General features: G+C 39.9%; 1 protein-coding gene across 1 annotated transcript in view; it reads left to right on the forward strand.

The window, feature by feature from the left end:
- The window catches only part of col14a1a (collagen, type XIV, alpha 1a), a 116,664-nt gene that overhangs the window by 21,101 nt on the left and 74,450 nt on the right, over nt 1-21,113 (forward strand). The window contains exons 5-16 of the mRNA XM_070911491.1: nt 12,402-12,557; nt 12,776-12,895; nt 13,206-13,370; nt 13,501-13,665; nt 14,381-14,532; nt 15,451-15,580; nt 15,923-16,068; nt 16,219-16,348; nt 16,513-16,652; nt 17,139-17,265; nt 18,479-18,618; nt 20,695-20,827. Coding sequence (XP_070767592.1) covers nt 12,402-12,557; nt 12,776-12,895; nt 13,206-13,370; nt 13,501-13,665; nt 14,381-14,532; nt 15,451-15,580; nt 15,923-16,068; nt 16,219-16,348; nt 16,513-16,652; nt 17,139-17,265; nt 18,479-18,618; nt 20,695-20,827 — 1,704 coding nt within the window. The remainder of the gene's footprint in view (nt 1-12,401; nt 12,558-12,775; nt 12,896-13,205; nt 13,371-13,500; nt 13,666-14,380; nt 14,533-15,450; nt 15,581-15,922; nt 16,069-16,218; nt 16,349-16,512; nt 16,653-17,138; nt 17,266-18,478; nt 18,619-20,694; nt 20,828-21,113) is intronic.

Here is a 21,113-nt window from a genome sequence, read left to right on the forward strand (position 1 = left end):
AACCAAACCTTAACTGTAGCAGTGATAGGTCAGAAAACCCTCATATGAAGCGCTTTTGTAACGGGCTTATGGAAGGCAATGACAAACAACAGATTTTGTCCTTTAAGTTGGAGGAGGAGGAGGTTGTATTTGCATGTCATCCCACTCTGTTCTTTACTTTAAACTGTCCAATAAAAGCAATATTTAGAAAATTATCTTTTGACCCTCACATAATAAATTTAAAAACCATAATTTTTTGTTCCATTATCTAACGTATTAACAGTTAGCCGGTTTCATCCACGTTTCATCCAGAATAAAGTCAGTAAGGAATTCTGTGGCCAATAACAATAAATGTCTGTGTTTTCCTTATCAAAGCAAGAACAAATCCATTAGTGGTCCCTTGTGTAAGACAGTGATATATTTTCATTGGAAATTGGCCCTAAACAATGTTTCCTCAAAAATACTGTAACAACCATTATTTGGACAGCTGTGTGATATTAGATCAGAGGACATCTGTGCGTGTGTGTGTGAGCATGTATTGTAGGTGTGTCCATGGCTGTATTTGTTACAAATGTGGGTCAGTAGCCTCCAGTAGTAACACAGATGGTTGTCGCCCGGTAGACCATAAAGATATAACAAACACTGTAAGTCAACACTGGTTTCTCTAATCAAAGCTTAATGCTGCATTGTTGGATGGACCACAATAACACTATAACAGCAAGATCCTGTTGTCCCACCATTGACAGTGAGCTGTCACCTGGTCCACTTTTGAAGAAGCTGACTAAATGAGTTTCACTTAAATAACCGGATAATTTTAAATGAGCTATATTGCAACACGCTTTAACAGTTACACTCTATTTTGATATTTCATTACCCTCATTGTACTTGCCTTCACTTCAATTAAAGTTGCAGATATCGATTAAAAGGTACTGATGCCTTTCAGAACTCTTCAGTTACTTGACTACATAGACTTTTATATTGATACAAAGCCATTCATTAAATGGTTGACTTGCCTTGTTTTAGCTTTTGTACATAAAGCAATCTCAGCACCAGGCCAACAGCATTCACAAACAAGTGGAAATCATCAAGCAATAAAGGGCAAAAGCCTTTCCTTCCCTCCATGCTATGGTGCCTTTTTCAAAATGTATTACCCAATAGGATGTGAGAGGAGTGTAGCCTTCCTCACTCTCTGACTGAAGCTTTAAACCAGCGCTCACACAAGCAGACACACACGGACTGAACCCAAGGGACAGACGTAGTTAAAGTTGAACTGGAGGCCAATGAGATTCTGTTGACATTCAGCACTCTGATAGTGAAAGAGAGGCAAAGAGCCCTCCAGTATCCATCACATCTGCAGAGAGTAACAAACCCACGCCTGGAGAGCAAGGTCTCTATATTTATAGCCATCCTTAATTCCTAACATTATCATTTATTTAAGCTTTGGCACTCCTTAGCCAGGTGTGTGCATGTATGTGTATGTGTAGTGTTCATCTCTCTATATTTATCACCTTGTTAATTCCCAGTTTAAACATTCATTTAGTCTAAATCTCTCCATCTCTTTGTGCCCATGTGCTATGTCTACATATCTGTATGTGTGCCCGTGTATCTTGCCTTATTTATTGCCCTAATAGTTTCCAGAATTACCAGTTATTCACTTCCTCGGTCGTATATTTAATTTAATTCCTAGCCTCCTCTTTCAGTCAGTGATACTCAGTGGCTACATAAGATGTCAAAGGTTTGTGGCCAGAGAGATGTGTCACTAGGCTGACAAATTGCTAGAAAGACTTGTGAGGAGGCCAAAACCGATACCACAAATGAAAGGAGACAAATACAGTAAATACATGCAGCCCCGTTAAGTTCGTGCAGGCTACAAACTCAGTGATATCACTTTCTTTGAATGCCTCTTAACATTACATCATTTCTTTCCATTTGAGAGAGCAAAAAAAAGAGTCATACATACAGTATATATATATATATATATATATATATGGCTAAAAAGCATGAAAGGCTTCAAGAAATCTAAAATTGATGTTGTAGATGTGATTCACAAAGTACAAGTTTCAATATGAGCTGGTTTGTAGTGTGAAGGGCAAAGTAAGGAGAGCTTTAAAGAGAAGGATTTAAAGAGAAAGTATTAAAACAAACCGAAATGAAAAGTGAGGCGACTTAAGAGTGAACTCAGGTAAATGTCCTCCATTTGTCTCGGCTCACTTACACTTTTTCCATCATCTCTAGTTGTGTTTTACATTTTGTTTTGGACACTCGCCAGGTACTGAAGTATTCCTGTTGAGAGGAACTAAAGAAATATCATCCTCACACACGTTGGATGTGCGCTCAGAGACTTGGGAGGAGATCAGCCATTGCTCACTTGGACGTGTGTGTGTGTGTGTGTGTGTGTGTGTGTGTGTGGTCTCTGTGCTAGCCAGACTTCTGTCCTTGTCCTCGATTAAGCGTGTGTGTGTGTGTGGGGGGGGGGTTCATGGCCGAGTTGAGCTAATTGTATGACAGTGGTTAACATGCATGTGCGTGTGGATGTGCTAATGGAATTTTGGTCATTAGTGGCAAGGACTCCTTAAGTGCAGAGGTCAATTAGAATAATTAACATCCACTTTCTCCTTGATTTTGCCTAGCTTCTCTTCTCTCCCTCTTCATGGTCACAAATAGAAGTTATATCACTCTGTATCATTCTGTGGCTGTGGTGTGAGCGACGGCAGTTGGCCTTTATCCTGTTTTCTGCAGAAACAAGCTCACTGCAGGTGTAGTTTAACCAGAAATGAGCTAAATTGAAAACAATTTGTTTGTATGGAGGCAAAAAGCACTGTGCATGCAACAGCACATTTCTTTTTACATAAAAATGACCGTAACATTAACTACAATGAGATAATTGTTGTGGGAAAATACAACACATCCCTTCCACACCCTGAAGAGTTTATTTTAGGTCACAGATATTTGCTGTGGTGCCCTTTGACCCTAGCAAAAGACCATAGCCCTTCTCTATGTGTTCTCAGTGGTATATTTTCAGCAGTCCATAATTATCATTTATTGTGGCCTTGTTCCCTACAAGGTGATGACTGTCAAAGAGAGTGCCTTATGTCTTGCTAGTGTTCACATTCTTTGCTGTATATGCTGTATAAAAACGGAACACAATTGAGGTGCTGTCGGGGCCGTCCGTCTGCAGACGTGAATAAACCACAAGAACTGCTCCCTTGTTGCCAGTCTTCTGTTTTTCCTAAAATTCCCACGACAATAATGTTATTGTACAAGAAACTGCTTGACAAAATGCAATACTTGACAGTTGATATGTCATTAGATTGCTCTTCTCCTCTCCTCTATACCCCTTTATGCATGCACCCTCTCTTCCTTTGTCCCCTCTTCATGCCATTTTATCCTCTTTCTATCTCTCTACTTTGTTTTACTGCCTGACCTTTCTTAACCTCTTTTGTCCCTTAAGCTCTCTTTCCTATTTTGTCAATCCAGTCTTCCTTTTTGCTCAAATCTCCCCGCTCTTGTGATCCCGATGGTTTACACATTGTGGTTGACAGAGCACATCAGAACCTGGAACCAAAAAGAGATGATCGTTCATTGCTCAGAAGATCGTGGTTTAAAAACTGATATCATATCATTTGTGGCATATGGGCAAATCATAGCTTTGTTTTGCATAAACTGGCTCATAATAACTAGTTTAGCTGCAGGAAATCCTTCTTACACTGTTTCCTCACTTGGCCACAGAAGTGCTTTCAGTTACTGTACCTTCCCGTGACTTTTAATGACTATTAATGTATACATCTGTCAAACAAATGGTTGCTTGTGCTTGACTAAGACGAACTTAAACATGGAAACAGAGGAGCAGAGAAATAAAAGGGGGGTAGACTGGCAGGCAAACTGTCCTTCCTGCAGAATTAATAAGTAAGCCAGTATTGTATTGAATAGTTAAAAGACACACCCATCTCTAAGGTTCTTATGATGTGTGCATGGAGCTAAAAAATAACCAGACATGATAAGAGGGACTCAACTTTGTAAATAGAAAACCCACATAGTTCAAAAAGTGTGTGTGTGTGTGTGTGTGTGTGTGTGTGTGTGTGTGTGTGTGTGTGTGTGTACCCGACAGAGAGATTAGAGGAAGACTAACAGAAAGAAAAGAGCAAGGCAAGGCAAACAGAGACAGGTAGAGATGGAGAGACAGACAGTTTAGAGGCCATGCGTTGCATTCAGAATACATATAGTGTCTGTTGTGTCAGAACGTCTGTGTATTCAGTGAAGTGGAACAGAACAAGACAGTGGATTAAAGATCAGGAGGCCAAGCAGGGAAAGGTCTCTGGTGGAACAACACAAACCGTCTAAAAACAGCCGTCGGATTACACCTTAAAGCCCACTGGATCACACTACTCACACACACACACACATACACACACACACACGCTCACGTAAGCCCACAGGTCTCACAGATGAATATGAATGTTTGTGCCTGGCTGAGTTTGTCTGAGTTGCTCTGAGGGGCCACTGAGCAAACGACAGGTGTATCAATCTTCTGCCTGTCTCTTTATTGAATAAACAAGCCGATAAAACAAAGAAAATCTTGTTTTTTGAGGTCTTGTGTACCACCAGTGTTTTTTTGGGAGAAACCAGCTGCTGTAGGCAGGTTAAAACAGCTCTCTGGGATGATGCTCAGGCTGAGTATGAAGTTATGACATTGATATGCTTGCTAGTATTTGGTTTTTTTTTTTAACCTCTGCATCTTCTACATTTTTATTTCTCAGAAATTATTTGTTGTTGTTTGTTTGTTTCCAAGCAATTAACAGTAGTTAGATCTTTGTTTTACTGGCTGGTGTTTTGATTCAGCGTCATGGTTTTCAGTTTAAGAGCTGATAAATAACTAACAAGATTTTGACAAAAACAATCTCACCTTGAGGTTGAGGTTCATTAGTAGCTGTTCTGGAGGTTTCATTCATATCACATGAACCTTATCAGCAGATAGGGTTTTCCCAGTTGTCATGAAATTGTATATCTTTAAATTTCAACAACAAAAGAAAACAGCATTTGACAAAACCTTCTCACCACTCACAGTCTCGAGGTCTATTAAGTAGCTAATTTGGAGTAATGGATCATATCACATTGCCTCCGTCAGCCATGATGACTAACAAGTGAATTATAATGATCCAAACTCAACATGAAGGCTTGAGGTGATGCTCTTTCTTAAAGGACAGCCCCGACATATCGGGAAAAAAATAATAATGAAAAAATACAGATTGCAAAAAAAGACTGTCCTGTTTACATGTTGTATCTTGTGAGCTAGGCATCAATATATAACGAGCCTAGTGGGTTTTGTTCAGAATTAGGAAAGTTATAATGGTCCCAGCTGTTGTTAGTCATTTTTAAGTGATACTTAATGGTGTCTGAGAATGGCCTAGACTAGTTTTAGACAATAAGTCTTTTACATGGAAGACACTTTGACATGTCTGAGTAAGAGTTTGTAAATAATAAAATTGAAGACTGCTGAATTCCATTTAGCTGCTTCAGTTTCAGGGTCCTGGTATTGTACATGTTAGCTGGCTGTCACACTGTCAATGCTTACTGGGACACTTGAATAGAACAGAGCGATTGTCATTTGTAAATCTGCCGATTAAAAAAAAAAAAACAAGCGTGATGGAGGGAGATTGTGGGGTTAACTAAATGTTCTGTACATCTGCAGACAAAGAGCCTATTAGAAATATATTGTCTTCTGGGATGTGACAATAATGGAATTTTGGAATAAGATTACAATAAATTTTGTCTCTTCTTTGGCACAAGTGGTTAAGCAGGTGTACACTAAGTTATGATATGGAAAACTGGCCAGCAAGGTCAGCTTTTCACTTCATCATGGCATCATTCATTGGGGCTGTCTCTTAAATGATATCCACATTTTCATCTCAGTTTGGTAGAGCACTTAGCAAGCAAACCTACACATGAGCAGATGAGATGGAAAGGACCAGACTGTATTGATTTAAAGCGGACATTTTCTCCACATCATACAGGAAATTGCTTATATTGAAACATTAGGTTCTACATGATAAACAGCAGGCAGGGGAAATTGATCTTATTACTCTTCATCCTGGAATGATATATTGAGAAAACATCTCTCAGGGGTGACCATAAAATACTACTGTATAGTATTATTTCCATTTCATCATTTCACTGAATATTTTAAAACTATAATAAGTGGTACATCAAAGTCAAACATATCAACTTGTGTTAAACTATTTGGGAATAAATGTCCTATTATTTTTTAATAAATTAGACTCATCTTGGAGGTGAAGTGCTCTTCTAAAAGCAGGAATCAAACTTTCTGCTAAGAGAATAACGGAGATGTTCTCACTGATGCGGGACTGTCGCTGCTGCTATCCATCTATCTGCATGTCTGTCGTCGTTCTCAACGTTAATTCCAGACTCTGAAACACAATCACAGTGGCAGGGGAAATAAAACTTAACTAGAGAGACATTGAAATGACAGCACACTCCACTGATCCCTGGCTAAATAGAGGTCAGCAATAAATAAAGGCCGGCTGGGAAGAGCTGCTATTAATGAGAACAGAGAAAGAAGAAACATAGAGTGGAAAAGTTTTCTAAACTAGATACGTGTGTGTGTTTGAAGATGTGTTGTGTGAGTCTCTGTGTTTATTTGTTTGTGTATTGTGCATGCATTACTCTCCTAACCATATCCATATGTTTGAGCGTGTGTGTGTGTGTGTGTGTGTGTGTGTGTGTTAACTCCTGGGAGTGGGAGATTACAAACCAATCTGCTTTGCTTTAATTAATCTGGTCTGCTGTAGCCTATGTGTGTGTATGTGTTTAAACCTCTATGTGCTTTATTTGTGTGTTTGTGTACTGTTACAACTACTAACTGCTACTTATACTACTTGTAGTTGTACTTAAAATTTCTCACTTCTAGTTCCCAGTTCTGTTCCCCGCCTTTGTCACTGTCTTCGTTGTTGCATGTCTGTCTTTGCTCTGCTAGAAGTTGCAGCCAGCCAACAGTGGCTTCCATTGTTGCGCTCACATTTTTAATACCCATTTCTCCACTCCCACACAAGTTAATTCAATTGTCTAAGAGCCACATTTTCCCCACAGGACTGCAGACTGCACTGTGGGCTGAGTTGCAAAATGTGGTCACTTGCTCTCTCATGGACACCAGGTGGACAGTCTGTCTAATCACATGCTCGCATGCCAGTTACTGTTGGTGCTTGTCCAATTGTGTACTCGCATGTAAATAGGTTCTGTGATGGCAGCGCCTTTTCTAATCATGTCCTTCTATGCAAATAAGGTTCAGATGTAGTTCAGCCAACCTCATGGTTCACAATCAGGGGATATAGAGACGTAGACACAAATCTGCAAATTCAGCTTGATGACTTAAAATGTTTGAGCAAAAGCTGCTTTGGTTTCAGGGTGCTGGTGTTGTACATGCTGGCTCACTGTCACTCTGTCATGACCTACTGAGACACTTGAATAACCTAAATGTCTTATGCAACTGAAACCAAGTATTTCTGGTTAAACAGAAAAATGGCTGCAATTTTTGGATTTGCGAAACAGCTGTTGAAAATAATAAACATAATTGCTGTGTTACTGCCCTAGCTATGGTTAGCAGCTATGCTAGCCACGTGTAGCTATCATAACCACAGTAAATAATGGATGATTACATTTTAAGGCGTATACCAACACAGCTTTTGGACACAGAAACATTTGCTCAGTAGATGTTCACTCTCTTGCTCATGTTAGTGCTGGTTGTATTCTTGCTTGATTTATGAAGAATGTGTAAATGAAGCCAAACACAGTTTCGGACAACTTTCCAACAACAACACTTTGTATAGTTGAAAGTGAAACCCTCTGCAACATGGTAGGCAAGTAAAACTCAAATACTTGGTTCCTGTCGTGTATACCAAGAAGTAATTTTGGTTGGCTGAAATGTTGGTTTCAGCTCTATTAGCTGGCAGAGGTGTTAAACGCTCTCCAGCAGAGAGAAGAAAACTAGCCAAGCTGTACTGCAGTAACAGTACTTCTGCCTTCCATGATGTTAGAAACCCTCAGTGGACAGTGGAACTAAAAATGTAAAGCAAATTATTCAGGTACAGATATGTCATCCCTTGACTTATACACAATGTGCAAATACATTTAAACTTTGGCAAGTGTTCCCGTCACTCGTAGCTTCATCATCTAGCATCAGATCTGACATCAACTGTAATGTCTCTACTCCTAAAGGCCTGAAATTTAGGGCGTGAATGTGAATGAAAAGGTTTTCCAAATGTTCCTATCCGCTTATAAACGTTTGGCCCCCGAAATTTAAGAATGCACACACTCACATTATAGTAGAGACTGACATGTCCTGTGCTCTGCAATAGCAGATTGTTTTAGTTGGTAGAGTGTTTAAGAAAGATTTCGGTGCCAAACAAAGCCTGTCTCTTATTAGTTAGCCACAGAGTGAGATAGAAGAGTGGAGAGAGGCAGAGACAAACAGGAGTAACCATAGACTTGTACAGAGGAAAGACCTGGCACAGTAGAATCTGTCAATACATCTGCGGTATTTCATCAAACCCAAATACAGCATTTTGCCTTCTCACCGTCTTTCCCTCTTCCTGCTTCACTTGTTTCCCTTCCTCCCTGTCACACTTTTTGCTCCCTCATGTGCACACACAGACACAGTCCCCCACTGTTTCCCAGTAACTGCACTCTGACCCGCTGCAAAGGCGTTAGATGGGAAGAGAAAAGGGGGGAAGGAGGTAGAGAAGAGGAGGAGGAGGAGGAGGAGGAGGAGGAAGAGGAGAAGAAAGGCAGATGGTGCTTAGAAGAAGCAGGGGGACCTTTGACAAGCCTGCTATTGTCTGGCAGAGAAGACAGACTCAATAGCAACTACAGTAGTGAGATACTGAAAATATTCTCTCTGATGTCCATTGGTGAGTGGGAAGCGCTGTTGTGTGCATATGTATGTGAAGGACCATCATGTATGCCTGGCTTTGATTTCTAATTTCTCTCCCGTAGCTTTCTTCTTTGTGTCTATGTGTCTGTTTACTCTTATTACCTACGAGCTACTTTCAGATTAGTGATTTACTAAATGTAGAAGTTAAGAAATGTCCAAGGTAGTAAAGACTTTAGGCTCAGAAACATCTGCAGCCAAATAATATAAAGTAGGTATGGTTTCATTCATATGCTGTATAAATACATGGAGAAATCTGTGTGTTTTAAGAGTTAGTAGGAACTAATTCATGTAGTTAAGTGCAAGGGACTTAAGTTCTTTATGTGTGCATATAACTAAGTAATATAAAGAATAAACATTTTTGGCAAAATAAAGTAACCAAACTCTTCAATGTTTCTTCACTTGCTAAAGTGTGTTTTTTAGGTACAGGAACACAACAATAACATAAACCAAAATGAATGTCAAAATGCAGTGTTGCTCAAACTACGCTACAATGAGAAGCAGCTTTACCTACATCTTTGAAAACACATTTAGTAAACACATATATGTCCAGCATGACAAATTTCCAGTTAGTTGCTGCCGTCAAAGCGGGAACTTGACTGTTATTGGACAGTCTTTATTGATTATCATTGTTAATAATCAAAATGAAAAATCTAAATATGTGAAAATAACATTAATTAAAGCATATTGGATGAAATATATTAAGTAGGTTACTTAAATTATGACATGTGTGCTCCTCCTGTTTTCAGGAATTTACTTCTTGATCAAGAACACTTCATGATCTTGGAGCAGACCAGTTTCATTTGGAGTCGCACCTGTTAGTATTTCATTATTTAACACAAACCTTGCATTAAGTCTACTGTTGTTTGGAATGAACTACTACCCAGTTAACAAAACAAAAGATAGATTAAAGTCTGTAAGGTTTTGCAGAGACAGAAAACAGAGCATAATATAATGCACACTGATGTTAAACACACAACCTGTGCACAATGAAATAACAAGTAAAAGTCATCTTTGACTCAAGGTTTCATGTTTACTGAGGTGGATTATCTACCATTGGCAACTATGGAAGCAGACCAGATTCAAACTATACAAGAATGCATGGCAGGAAAATCGACCCTTGATAAGCAGCTAAACTGACTGTTTACAGACGTCAGCAGGCATAATGTGAACATAATGTGAAGGAGAGGGGCAACCTTGATTATTGGTTCAGATGTAAAACTCCAGTGTTATGCCTAGTTGAAGGATGTTCTCACCACCTTGCCAACAATAGGCCAGGGAATGGTCAGCGAGCTGTAATTAGCTGTAATTACGACCCTCTAATCCTGTGTTTACCATCTCCTCCGTCTGTTTTAATGGCTTTTCACACAGTACCCCACTCTCCCTCTCTGACCCTTTCTTTCTTAAACATAAAGTTCCTCACCTCTCTATTTACCCACAGTGTCAACAGCAGTTACTATAGATACTAACACCGCCTGAATGTGTCTCACTTTTTATTATAGAATTGCTCCTCAGTTGATCTGTGTCTTTGTGTGTTAGTCTTCTATCGCTTTTAAAGAAGCCTTTCCGCTGCTTAGTTATGGTCCTTTCTTTCTATTCTTTAACCCCAGAGTTTCTTTAAAGGCCATGCTTGTTTGTTTTGTAAGAAGGGAAACTCTACTCCTTGGCCTCTCAGCCGTTTGCCATTTTGCTGAAACTCTCAAAGTAAGCTTCTCTTCTCTTCTCTTTTCAATAGGATAACAGAATCATTAAAATAATTTGCTTGTCTAGTTTAGGCCACTCTAAAGGGTGTCACATTCAGGAGGCCGCTTAAAAGAGTGCTTCTTATTCCTTTAAAAACATTTGGGAAATGTGACCATTATGTGCCTGAACTCATAAGGATATATTCATAATCAAATGAAATGCATTTGCAAACCAAAGATTGTCATCAGCTTTCTTTCGACCTTGTTGTCATCTCTTCTCTCCTCCGTCTGCCGTCTGCAGCAGATGGATGGTTCAAACAGTCAGACAGACGCAGACAGCATACAGAAGGCTCTGTCTGGAAAATCATTCCTTGAAACGAATACCTGCGTGGCTTATCGTTACACAATGTGTCTTTCGTGAATTTCAATCTTGAGATAGTGTTGGTCTGAGATAGAACCACAAATAGCACAGCTGGTACAGTAAATGGTACATATATTTAAAAAAAAAAAAAAAAAAGATTGCTTGCCAAGTCTCAGCACTTGTTCCATCTAATGTGTTACCACCAGCAGCCACCCGTTCATGTTGAATTATAAGTATTATAAGTGACTAGGAAGGAAAATGTCCTTTTGCCACCAAAAAGCAATTTGACTTATCTTATTTTGCATTATTTTACAGACAGACAGAGGAGAACACAGGGGAAACAACATTGTAACAAAGGTCTTAGGACTAACCCAGGACATTGCAATTACCCACCATGCACCTGAGCCACTAAACTAACATCTGCTGATAGAGCATCGTGAAAATTGAACCTTTCACTCTGCAGTCCTAATGGAGATGTAAAAAAACCTGTTTGGATTAATTAACCAGCAGCAGTTGAATTATCTACATTGACTCACAGGGTATCACTCTATATCACAATATTTTATTTTAATCTCAGTTTTGTGAACAAAAATGCGCAGTAATTATTCACATTTACCTACAGTCAGCACGCTTTTATCATCTTTCTTCAATGTCCAGCCTTATCAGCATGTTCTGGATTATTCACTGTCACTTTTGTAGACAGATAAGAGATTGTATGATGCAACTTTAAGTGGATCTATTAATGTATAGGATATGATACAGGGCAGGATGACAAGATACGTAGTTATTATGATAAATGAAGTAGTAAAAGTGTGTTTGTGTGTGACCACTTCCACAACTCCACTGACTCATATCTATTCTCACTATTACTTTCAGGTGGGAGGTTTTCACTTGTGAGATTTCCCTTTAAAACTGTCTTTCAAATGAAGAGTGAGTCAGTTTTCCAATAACCTGTTTAGAAGAAGAAGAAGAGGTTAGGAGAGATGCTGGAAAAAACACCACAGTTTTCAAAGGAGGCTCCTAAGATGCTATTTTTACATCATGTATTGTACATGTTGTCAGAGAAGAGGAGATGCAGGATATGTGTTAGAGCTTGGGCGGTTGACTAAGGTTCAGTATTTAGCATATTTCTGTCATTGCACTGTATGGAAAGAAAATGGTCTGTGTCTATTTTACATGTTTTCTATTTTTCTGAGTTCTATTTCTGGCTGTTGGTTCACAGTATGTGTTTTGTACAATAAAGACAACCTGAAACCATCAGACTTGAGGTGTGAATTCATTGTGTTTTCTGAGTTTTGGCTGAGAAACCTGCACATCAAAATTAAAAGCACAATGTAACTTTTAATGGGAGTTGTCTATTTATTAGTCCTCTATTCTGGTGTTGGTCAGTTTGAGTTCATGTCAGTCTGTCTTCTCTCCTCTCCTCTCCTTATTTTAGTTGATCAGTTTGTGTGCCACACTGAGGCCATTGCAGACATCGTGATCCTGGTGGACGGCTCCTGGAGTATTGGTCGGCTCAACTTCCGGCTCGTCCGCATGTTCTTGGAAAACCTTGTCAACGCCTTTGATGTTGGCATCGATAAGACAAGGATAGGTGGGTCCCTGCTACTTCCCTTCTTGAACAGATGGGTACACCATGGGACCAATATGGTCTTCAAATTTTTCTAAAACTGTTTAAATTGCCTTTATACAGATATTTTGCTCATATCTGTCAAGAAATAGTGTCTTTTTTTGTATCAGCCATCGTATGAGTCTAATAGTGAGTAATACAAGCAAATGACAAGCTGTGTTGGTGTAAATGTTTGTTTCTAGGTCTGGCCCAGTACAGTGGTGATCCCAGGATAGAGTGGCATCTAAATGCTTTCTCCACTAAAGATGCCGTCATTGATGCCGTCAAGAACCTCCCCTACAAAGGAGGAAACACTCTCACAGGTGCTGGATTTCACTGATACTACCTGTCTTTACTTTAACTAATACTGGATATTAGTTTAGCTTCTTCCTTTTTGCTTTGTCCTCCCTTGTCTTTCTGTTTTATCCTGGTACTATCACCGTATACTACTTACCCATTCTTCTCCTGTTGCTGTTCTTTTACACCTACTTTTCTCTCTTGAATATTTTTTCATCTTTATCTCCTTTTCGTTGTTGTTTCATCCACTCTGCTCCCTCTCCCTGTGTCTTCCGTCCTCATCAATTTTCTCCTCCTCCTCCTCCTCCTCCTCCTCCTCTCTCCTTGTCTCTCCAGGCCTTGCGTTGACTTATATCTTGGAGAACTGTTTCAAGCCTGAATCTGGCTCGCGGGTCGGCATACCCAAGATTGGGATCCTCATCACGGATGGCAAGTCCCAGGATGATGTCATACCACCTGCAGAGAGCCTGCGAAATGCTGGTGTTGAGCTGTTTGCTATTGGTGAGAATGGACACACACAAACACGCTTATGCAGAAGAGAAGAAGTCTTAGGAAGCGTCCCATCTGTACCACAATGAACTTCCTCCATACTTAACTGTCCTCCTTCATGTATTTGCCCTTACCTTCCCAGGTGTGAAGAATGCTGATGAGAATGAGTTGCACTCCATCGCCTCAGAGCCGGACAACACTCACGTCTACAATGTGGCCGACTTCAACATCATGAGCTCCATAGTAGAAGGACTGACCAAAACAGTGTGTGAACAAGTGGAGCACCAAGACAAGGACATCAAGCAGAGTAAGGAGACAATGGGACAGAGAGTGAGAAAGAGAGACTGTGCAGCAGTCATGCATACTTAATATCTCAGACGAGCATTTTTATGCACTTAGTAGTAACTGCACTCTGCAATATCAACTTTTCAAAGTAAAAATAAAAAGTAGTCAAGACAACAATGTGATTACTTTGGCTCTTCGTAATGTATCCTTAAATGACTGAATAATAAAAATAGTCACGTAGTCTTTGTTTGGTGTGAGTCAAACCCTGTACATGTAGATAAAGCTGAAGTGGCTAGAGATGTTTGGATTTAATGTAAAGTTTCTCCATTGGGAAGGCGATGTCATATAGCAGCCAAATAGAAATAATATCCTGCTATAAAATGGTGATTATTTTAGGGGACTTTGTTTTCTGTCTTCATCCTGCTTCTATTTCTCAGTTACCATCTCTGTGGATATAAGATGCAGGATGAAAAAATAAGAAAGAGGATGTCTTTAAAAGGACACCATGAATCCAGTCAAATGTGTTTTGATTATATTTCAACATCTCCTTTTTAATGTTTGCGTTTTGCATTGACTTTGTATGTAAAAATTAGCTTCGCGTTTGATCTGAACACATCTTTACTCTGATCCTCAGTGCATATGAGTTTTTCTACTGAAAAGTCCCTCACTGGGAGTAATTTAATGTAACCTGATGCAATCTCTTGTCTTTTCCTTTTCATATGCTTTTATTCCTTCAGAACAGATTCCAGAGAAGATGGGGGCACCTCTTGACCTGGTGACATCAGAAGTGACAGCCCGAAGCTTTCGGGTTTCATGGAGCCACGCCCCAGGAAACGTGGAGAAATACAGAGTGGTTTATTACCCAGCTCAGGGAGGACAACCACAGGAGGTATATACTTTATATATACTTTAGGAATACCTGAGGAAGTAAATAAATGCTACAAGCAAATTTATCACTACAAAAAATTAAGAAATATTCATGTCATTGCAAGCACACATCTCAAAAAATGGTTATCTGAAAGCTATACATGCATACGTGTAGAAGCATAAGCAAGACACAGTGAGGTCAAGAGACTCAGTAGGAGCTCAGGGAGGTGGGTTTAGGCTGGGGTGTGCTCTGTTTTTCCATCATATCTACTGCACCAGTGGGAGTTACTGTATCTGGGGTCTTCGGGCAGGTGTATGGATTGAGCTCAGTTTTTCCCTGAGACGCTGGTGGTATCATTCATCCATACCTCTCTCTCTCATCCCTCCATTCACAACTCCCCTGAACATTCAAGCAGGTAATGAAGGCTCACTTGAAATGCTACTCTGGCTGATCCAGGCACCTGCTTGATTTTTCCAGAACATTTGACCACAGAAACCATTAAATCTTTTGCTTAGCTGGGTTTACAGGGACCAGATGGTCTGGAGCCGCATGTGAGGAGACCTTTCCAGCTGGCTCAGCCCAGACCTAATCTGTATCACAACTGTCATCCATTCAGATCAGAATGAAAAAATATTATTTTGCGTTTGACTTTTGTGCTTTATCCCATTCAATAAATCGATTGTGTTTTTCCCCTCCTCTACCATTCTCTGCTATCTCTCTTTCCTGCCCTGCCTTCCTCTCTCTTTACTCTCTTCCATTTGTCATTTTCATCTTCCCCCATTTATTGCCCCACTTTCCATTTTCCCTGCCATTCTTTGTCCCCCTACCCCTCCCTCTTCTCATGTCCATTTCCGCACCCCATCTCTCTTTTCTGTCCCTTCCATCCATCTTTCACACCCCCTGTCCCTCCCCTTCCCCACTCATGCTCCTGCACCCCAGGCGGTAGTGGACGGTAGTGAGACTTCAGTGGTGTTGCAGCATCTCAGCTCTCTTTCCGAGTACCAGCTGGCTGTGTTTGCTGTGTACGCAAACGAGGCAAGTGAAGCTCTGAGGGGATCAGAAACAACCCGTAAGTTTATTCTTACACCCAAACACGCACGCAGAAATGTACTTACAAAACCTCAAACCAATGCTTCAGTCAACATCTGACATCGCAAGTTGATATCAATGGCTTAAAAGTTAAATTGCCATGGAAGCCAGACATATTGGAAAATTATGCCATTCATAATACAGGAACATAAAAGCATCCAGGAAAATAAGATAAGAATTTATACCTCCACTAAAGTTAAAAATCCTGGCAAAACTGTGTTTGTTGTGATATTATAACACTCAAGACCAACTCAAAAGACCTCCTTGATTGAATGGTGCTGTGTGTGGTCGCGTGCGTGCGTGTGTGTGTGTGTGTGTGTAGTTGCCCTTCCCACAGTGACTGGCCTCCAGCTGTTTGATGTGACACACAACACCATGAAAGCAAGATGGGACAGTGTGGATGGAGTCTCTGGCTACATGCTGCTTTATGCACCGCTTACAGATGGTGGAGACTTGGATGAGAAGGAGGTATTGAAGGAAAGAAAAGGAGAAAAAAAGATATTTTGAATAGATAAATTCTTATTTAATTCATAGTTTTAAACCACAACTTAGCAGCCAAGAGTCCAAAGTTTTGTTGTAAATGCTGTAATGTGTGCATCTGTACGTCTTTGTCCCCAGGTCAAGGTATCAGACACAGTGACACAGCTGGAGCTGGAGAGGTTGATCCCTCACACTGACTACACCGTCACTGTTTATGCCATGTACAGAGATGAAGCCGGTGACCCAGTTACGAACCAGGCAACTACATGTGAGTAATGCACATGCACACACATACAATTTTTCAACTGTAAGTCTTAACCCTCAAATGGCCATTTGGAGAGGTGAGTCTAAATGTCAAACCTGTTCTCACAAAGCTAGAAGCATAAGAGCATACAAACACACACCAAACGCTCTCTCTCTCTCTCCCCTCAGTACCACTGAGTCCTCCCAGCAACCTCCAGTTCTCTGACATCACTCACGACTCTGCCCACATCAGCTGGGACCCTGTGCCCACAGAAGTTAAAGGTTACCGCATCGTGTGGGTCAAGACAGACGGACTAGTCACGAAGGAGGTGTGTGTGGCAGGCGTGACTCCATGATTTTATGTGTTCCAAGACATTAACAAGACATTCAAGACCATTTTTTAAAATAAAATTGTATTTGACAGCATTTATCTCTGAGAGTATCTGCGTCTGGATGAGAAGAGATTAGAAGTGAAAAAGAGAGGGTGGAAGGAGAAAACAAACAGGAGATTAATTGTGGGGATTGTTCTTCTTAGTATGAAAAGGTCAGACTGGAATGATTATTGAGCATTGATATAAATCATCTTGGAAAATAAACAGGTATAGCAATTACGCAGGAGTGATGTGTGTGTGTGTGTGTTTGTGTGTTAGTGCCTGTGTCCAATATGTTCCCCTAAATACTAGCAGCACATCAGTAAAACAGTAAGAACTACAAGAAATCGTTAAATGGATTTGTAGCCTTTTTGGCAGACTGTGATTGAACTATTCTGTTTTTTTATAACTATGGGGTTTTATGTGTCTGTGTGTGTTGTGCAGGTGACAGTGAGTGGTGGGAACTCCTATGACCTTTATGACTTGACGTCTCTGATGGAGTACTCAGTGGCCATCTTTGCTGTGTACAACGAGGGCCAATCAGAGCCGCTCACTGACGGATTCACTACCAGTAAGAAACTGACGCTTTTTGACTGTAAGGTTACATTGGAAAATATAGTAGTTCATTAGTTAGTTCGTTTTTGGAACTCATTGCAAACCCTGAATTGAATTACGGGCAGATGGAGATGACCAGTGTTGCCACCAGTGGTAATTATCAAGTACATTTGTTCTTTTGTTTTTTTATGATAGTCCATTTCCTCTTCCGCATTGGTTTTATTCCATTTCCCTATCATCGTCTCTGCTGAGGACAATTTTGTCTCAATGTCTTGAAAAAAGTTGTATCGATACCATTAGAGGGTAAAGCATTTCTCTCTTAGTGCCAAACAGTGCTGGATTTTATTACCCCTACTGGTCCCTCTGCTATTTTGGCAGTCTGCCCATCTCATTTACACCTCTGCATAATAGCCCAGTCACATTAAAAGGTCATTTCACTGTCCCTTACTATTCCGTCACGCTAACAGATATTGATTTGTAGGAATATCCCTTTAAGCAACAAGCAGTTGAGTCAGCTGAAAGAAATGTATTTCTGGCAAGCAACAATTAAACGACTTACTCTAAAGGGCCATGTTGATTTTTATTTATCTCCTGGCAAACTTGCTCAATGGAGCAGGTTACAGAAAGAGAGCTTCATGAACTTACACAGATGTGTTGGCACTTTCAAGGTTTTTGAGTGGGGGAGTGGGAAACAACAGTGCTGTAAGTTAAGATAATTTCTGAACATCTTTAAACTAGTGAAATAAATTAACCCCTACAGTAGATACAGCAGCGGTTTAATTCCTGGTCAGTGATTGCACCATGTTCCAAACTGAACCATCTCATGGTTAAATGGCTTTTTTTGTTCCAATGACAACCAGAGTGAATGTTCAGTTCTTTGCGTCTGTAGGTATTTGGGGAAACAAATATTCAATGAATAATAAAACTAATGTTTGTACTAGCATTAAAACATGTGTGTTGTTGTTGCAGCAGTAAATGTTTTATGCAACATTTCCATGAAAGTTACTTGATGCAGTGCCAACCAAACTCCCTATGTTCAGTTCTCTAGCGATTGCCCAGTAATGCAGGACATGTGCTGCGTAGTGGGACGTGTCAGGAACGCTGTGTAAATATCACAACAACTTATGCGAAAATCAGAACATTATTAAAAAATGTGAAGTATGCAAATGACAATTAAGGTAAAACAAAAAGAATAAAATGCAAAAAAGTAATGTCTCCCTGCCTCTCAGCTCCAGTTCCTGGTCCTTTGAATCTGCGCTCCAGTGATGTCAACACAGACAGCTTCCAGGTCAGCTGGGATCACTCAGCCAATGATATCGTCCTCTACAGACTCTCCTGGGCACCGTTCACAGGTGGCGACACAAAGGAGGTCAGTACCAATAAACTACGGTATGTAAAGGTATTTGTTTTAGACCCTTTTCTTGAAGATATTTTTTCACCAACAAGAAGTGAAAAGTGTCAGTGAGGATCATCCTCATAGATCATGTTGATAACATTAAGTCTGTGGCTAGCTCACAGCTATGAGCTAACCACAAACTTTTTTTATTTTCTCCTCCTCAAGCTGACAAATGTTACACCAATTTATAATTTAGCATTAAAAGATAGATAACCTGCATGGATTCAGAATTTAGCCAGGGATCCACTTATTATCTCTATCTCCAGAGGAAGAAGAGGCTGCACTCCATGTGCCCAGATAATGGGAAGCCTGTACTCAATAGACTTGCATATAAGCTTAACTACGCTACTGGTCACTGGTAAAACCCCTGGCATGGCTGAGTATAAATAAAGGCTGAATTAATCTAGAAATTAATGGCTTGGGTTTTATTACCATTATCAGTGGTTTAGAGACAGCTGGGCGGCAGCGATAGAGCCCTTAGGTCTATAAGAGTGTATTTGTGTTTGTGTGTGCATGTTGTGTGAACGTGTGTGTGTGTTTTACTGAGAATCATCAGAGCTGAAAATAACACTCAGGGGAGTTGGAGAGGTGGGTTGGTAATTCCACCAGTATAGAGAAAGGAGATACAGGCAGCTTTTCTCTCTCTCCCACCCACATACTCTACACATGTGCACACACACACACAGAAACACACATCTACACCCTCCACCGACTGCTTTGTATTGTTATATTTTAGAAGAGATTAAACATAATACAATCCAGCAGACACACAGACACAGATACACAAACAGAGGGAAAGATTACCCAGATTCAAACTTAATGATAATCTAGAGGTCCATGAGAGAAGTAAATGATATCATTGTTGATCCTTTTGGTGTGTCATGCTGTTTTGTTTGTATTCTTTTGTTTTACTTGCATTATGATACCTTTTTGAAAGCAGGTTTTGGGTCTAATTGTGCTCTTTTGTTAATCAATAAAATATCTGATTGACTCCACTATTTAATCATGCAAATACCACACAATGTTGTAAAATATGGAAATATATCTCACTAAATTCAAGGAAATATAAAAAGAAAAGAGAAAGGATGAATTACTAAAGATGCACTTGCTCCAGGGAAAGAACAAATGGCTGGCCCTGCTGGTGAAATTTGCATGTAAGTGTGCCTCAAAGGGCTCGGTAAGGAAACAAATTCCTGCTCACAATATGGTTATTGAGTCATCTACAGTAAATTCCAATTTCAGTGTTGCTCTCCATTACCTTGGGGCCTGATTCCTTTCTGTGTAGTGGTCGTTTGGACTCCTGTAGCAGTTGTTGATCCAACTGGCTTTGCTGTTTGTATTCAGGGGAAACCACACATTTCTGAATTACTCATATTGTATGTGATAATAAGTGGCCTTATTCACATTTTTTGTTTAACATAACAAAGTCCATTTAAATGATGTGTACTCAATGATGACATTAATTTTTACAATCCATAATTTATTTAACACAGTGTTACAACCAAATCCCTACACTGTTTGTTTTCATAGACACCAGCTTTTTAAAATATGCACCACCGTTTCCTGCTGTTTTCATGACTGAAATTACGAGCACTGAGGCGATTTTTTTTTTTATGTTTTTGGCAGCTTTCTCTACTAAAACTCAGTGATGACCTTGGTTTTGAACTTCTGGTGTTGTACTTAAGAGTATAAATAATGTCAGACTGTTGGTTAATGCCCAACATTTTATCACATCTTGAGGGTAACTTAGGAAGCTCTTCCTATTTATTTTATTCCAGCAAATATAGTTACAACAAATGAAGGTACAAAACAGAAGAAGGTGACCTAAAATGTTAACAGCACATTGTGAAACACAACAGGACAAAATGTAATAATACATAATGTTGTTCAGTTTTGACCAAAATGAACAGTTGAATATAAATTATAAAAGAGCAGAAGCACATGGTTGACATTTTTGGAAAAATCAGCCAACATGCTCGAGAAGAAGATATTGTTGGCAGGCACATGTAATATGAGACTAAGACTTGTATGTGTGTTGCTCTTCTGTAGGTGGTCTTGAGTGGAAGTGATAACAGATACATCCTGACCGGTCTGAGTCCGTCTACTGAGTATGAAGCGATGTTGACGGCTGTATTCAAAGATGAATCTGAGAGTGACACCGTCTCTGTAATAGAAACCACGTGTAAGTGACATTAGACTGTTTGATTAGCAACATGTACGGCTGTTTTGTTGCTAACTCAGGCAGTTGTGGTGTTTGCTTTATCTAATCGATACAAAACTTGACAAAAGTCTAAAAACTTTTCCAGAGATGAGAGAGAGGGATGAGTGTAATTTCATAAATGAAGATCCCATTGGTTGCACTGATGTTGAAATTGGCCTGTGACCATAACAGACCAGTCCTGTCACATATGCCTTTTAGGACAACACAATTCGCTTTTCTGAGTTCAAAGCATACCTCTGCATGAGCA

The sequence above is a fragment of the Enoplosus armatus genome, chromosome 9 (assembly GCF_043641665.1).
Source record: "Enoplosus armatus isolate fEnoArm2 chromosome 9, fEnoArm2.hap1, whole genome shotgun sequence".
NCBI classification, from domain to species: domain Eukaryota; kingdom Metazoa; phylum Chordata; class Actinopteri; order Centrarchiformes; family Enoplosidae; genus Enoplosus; species Enoplosus armatus.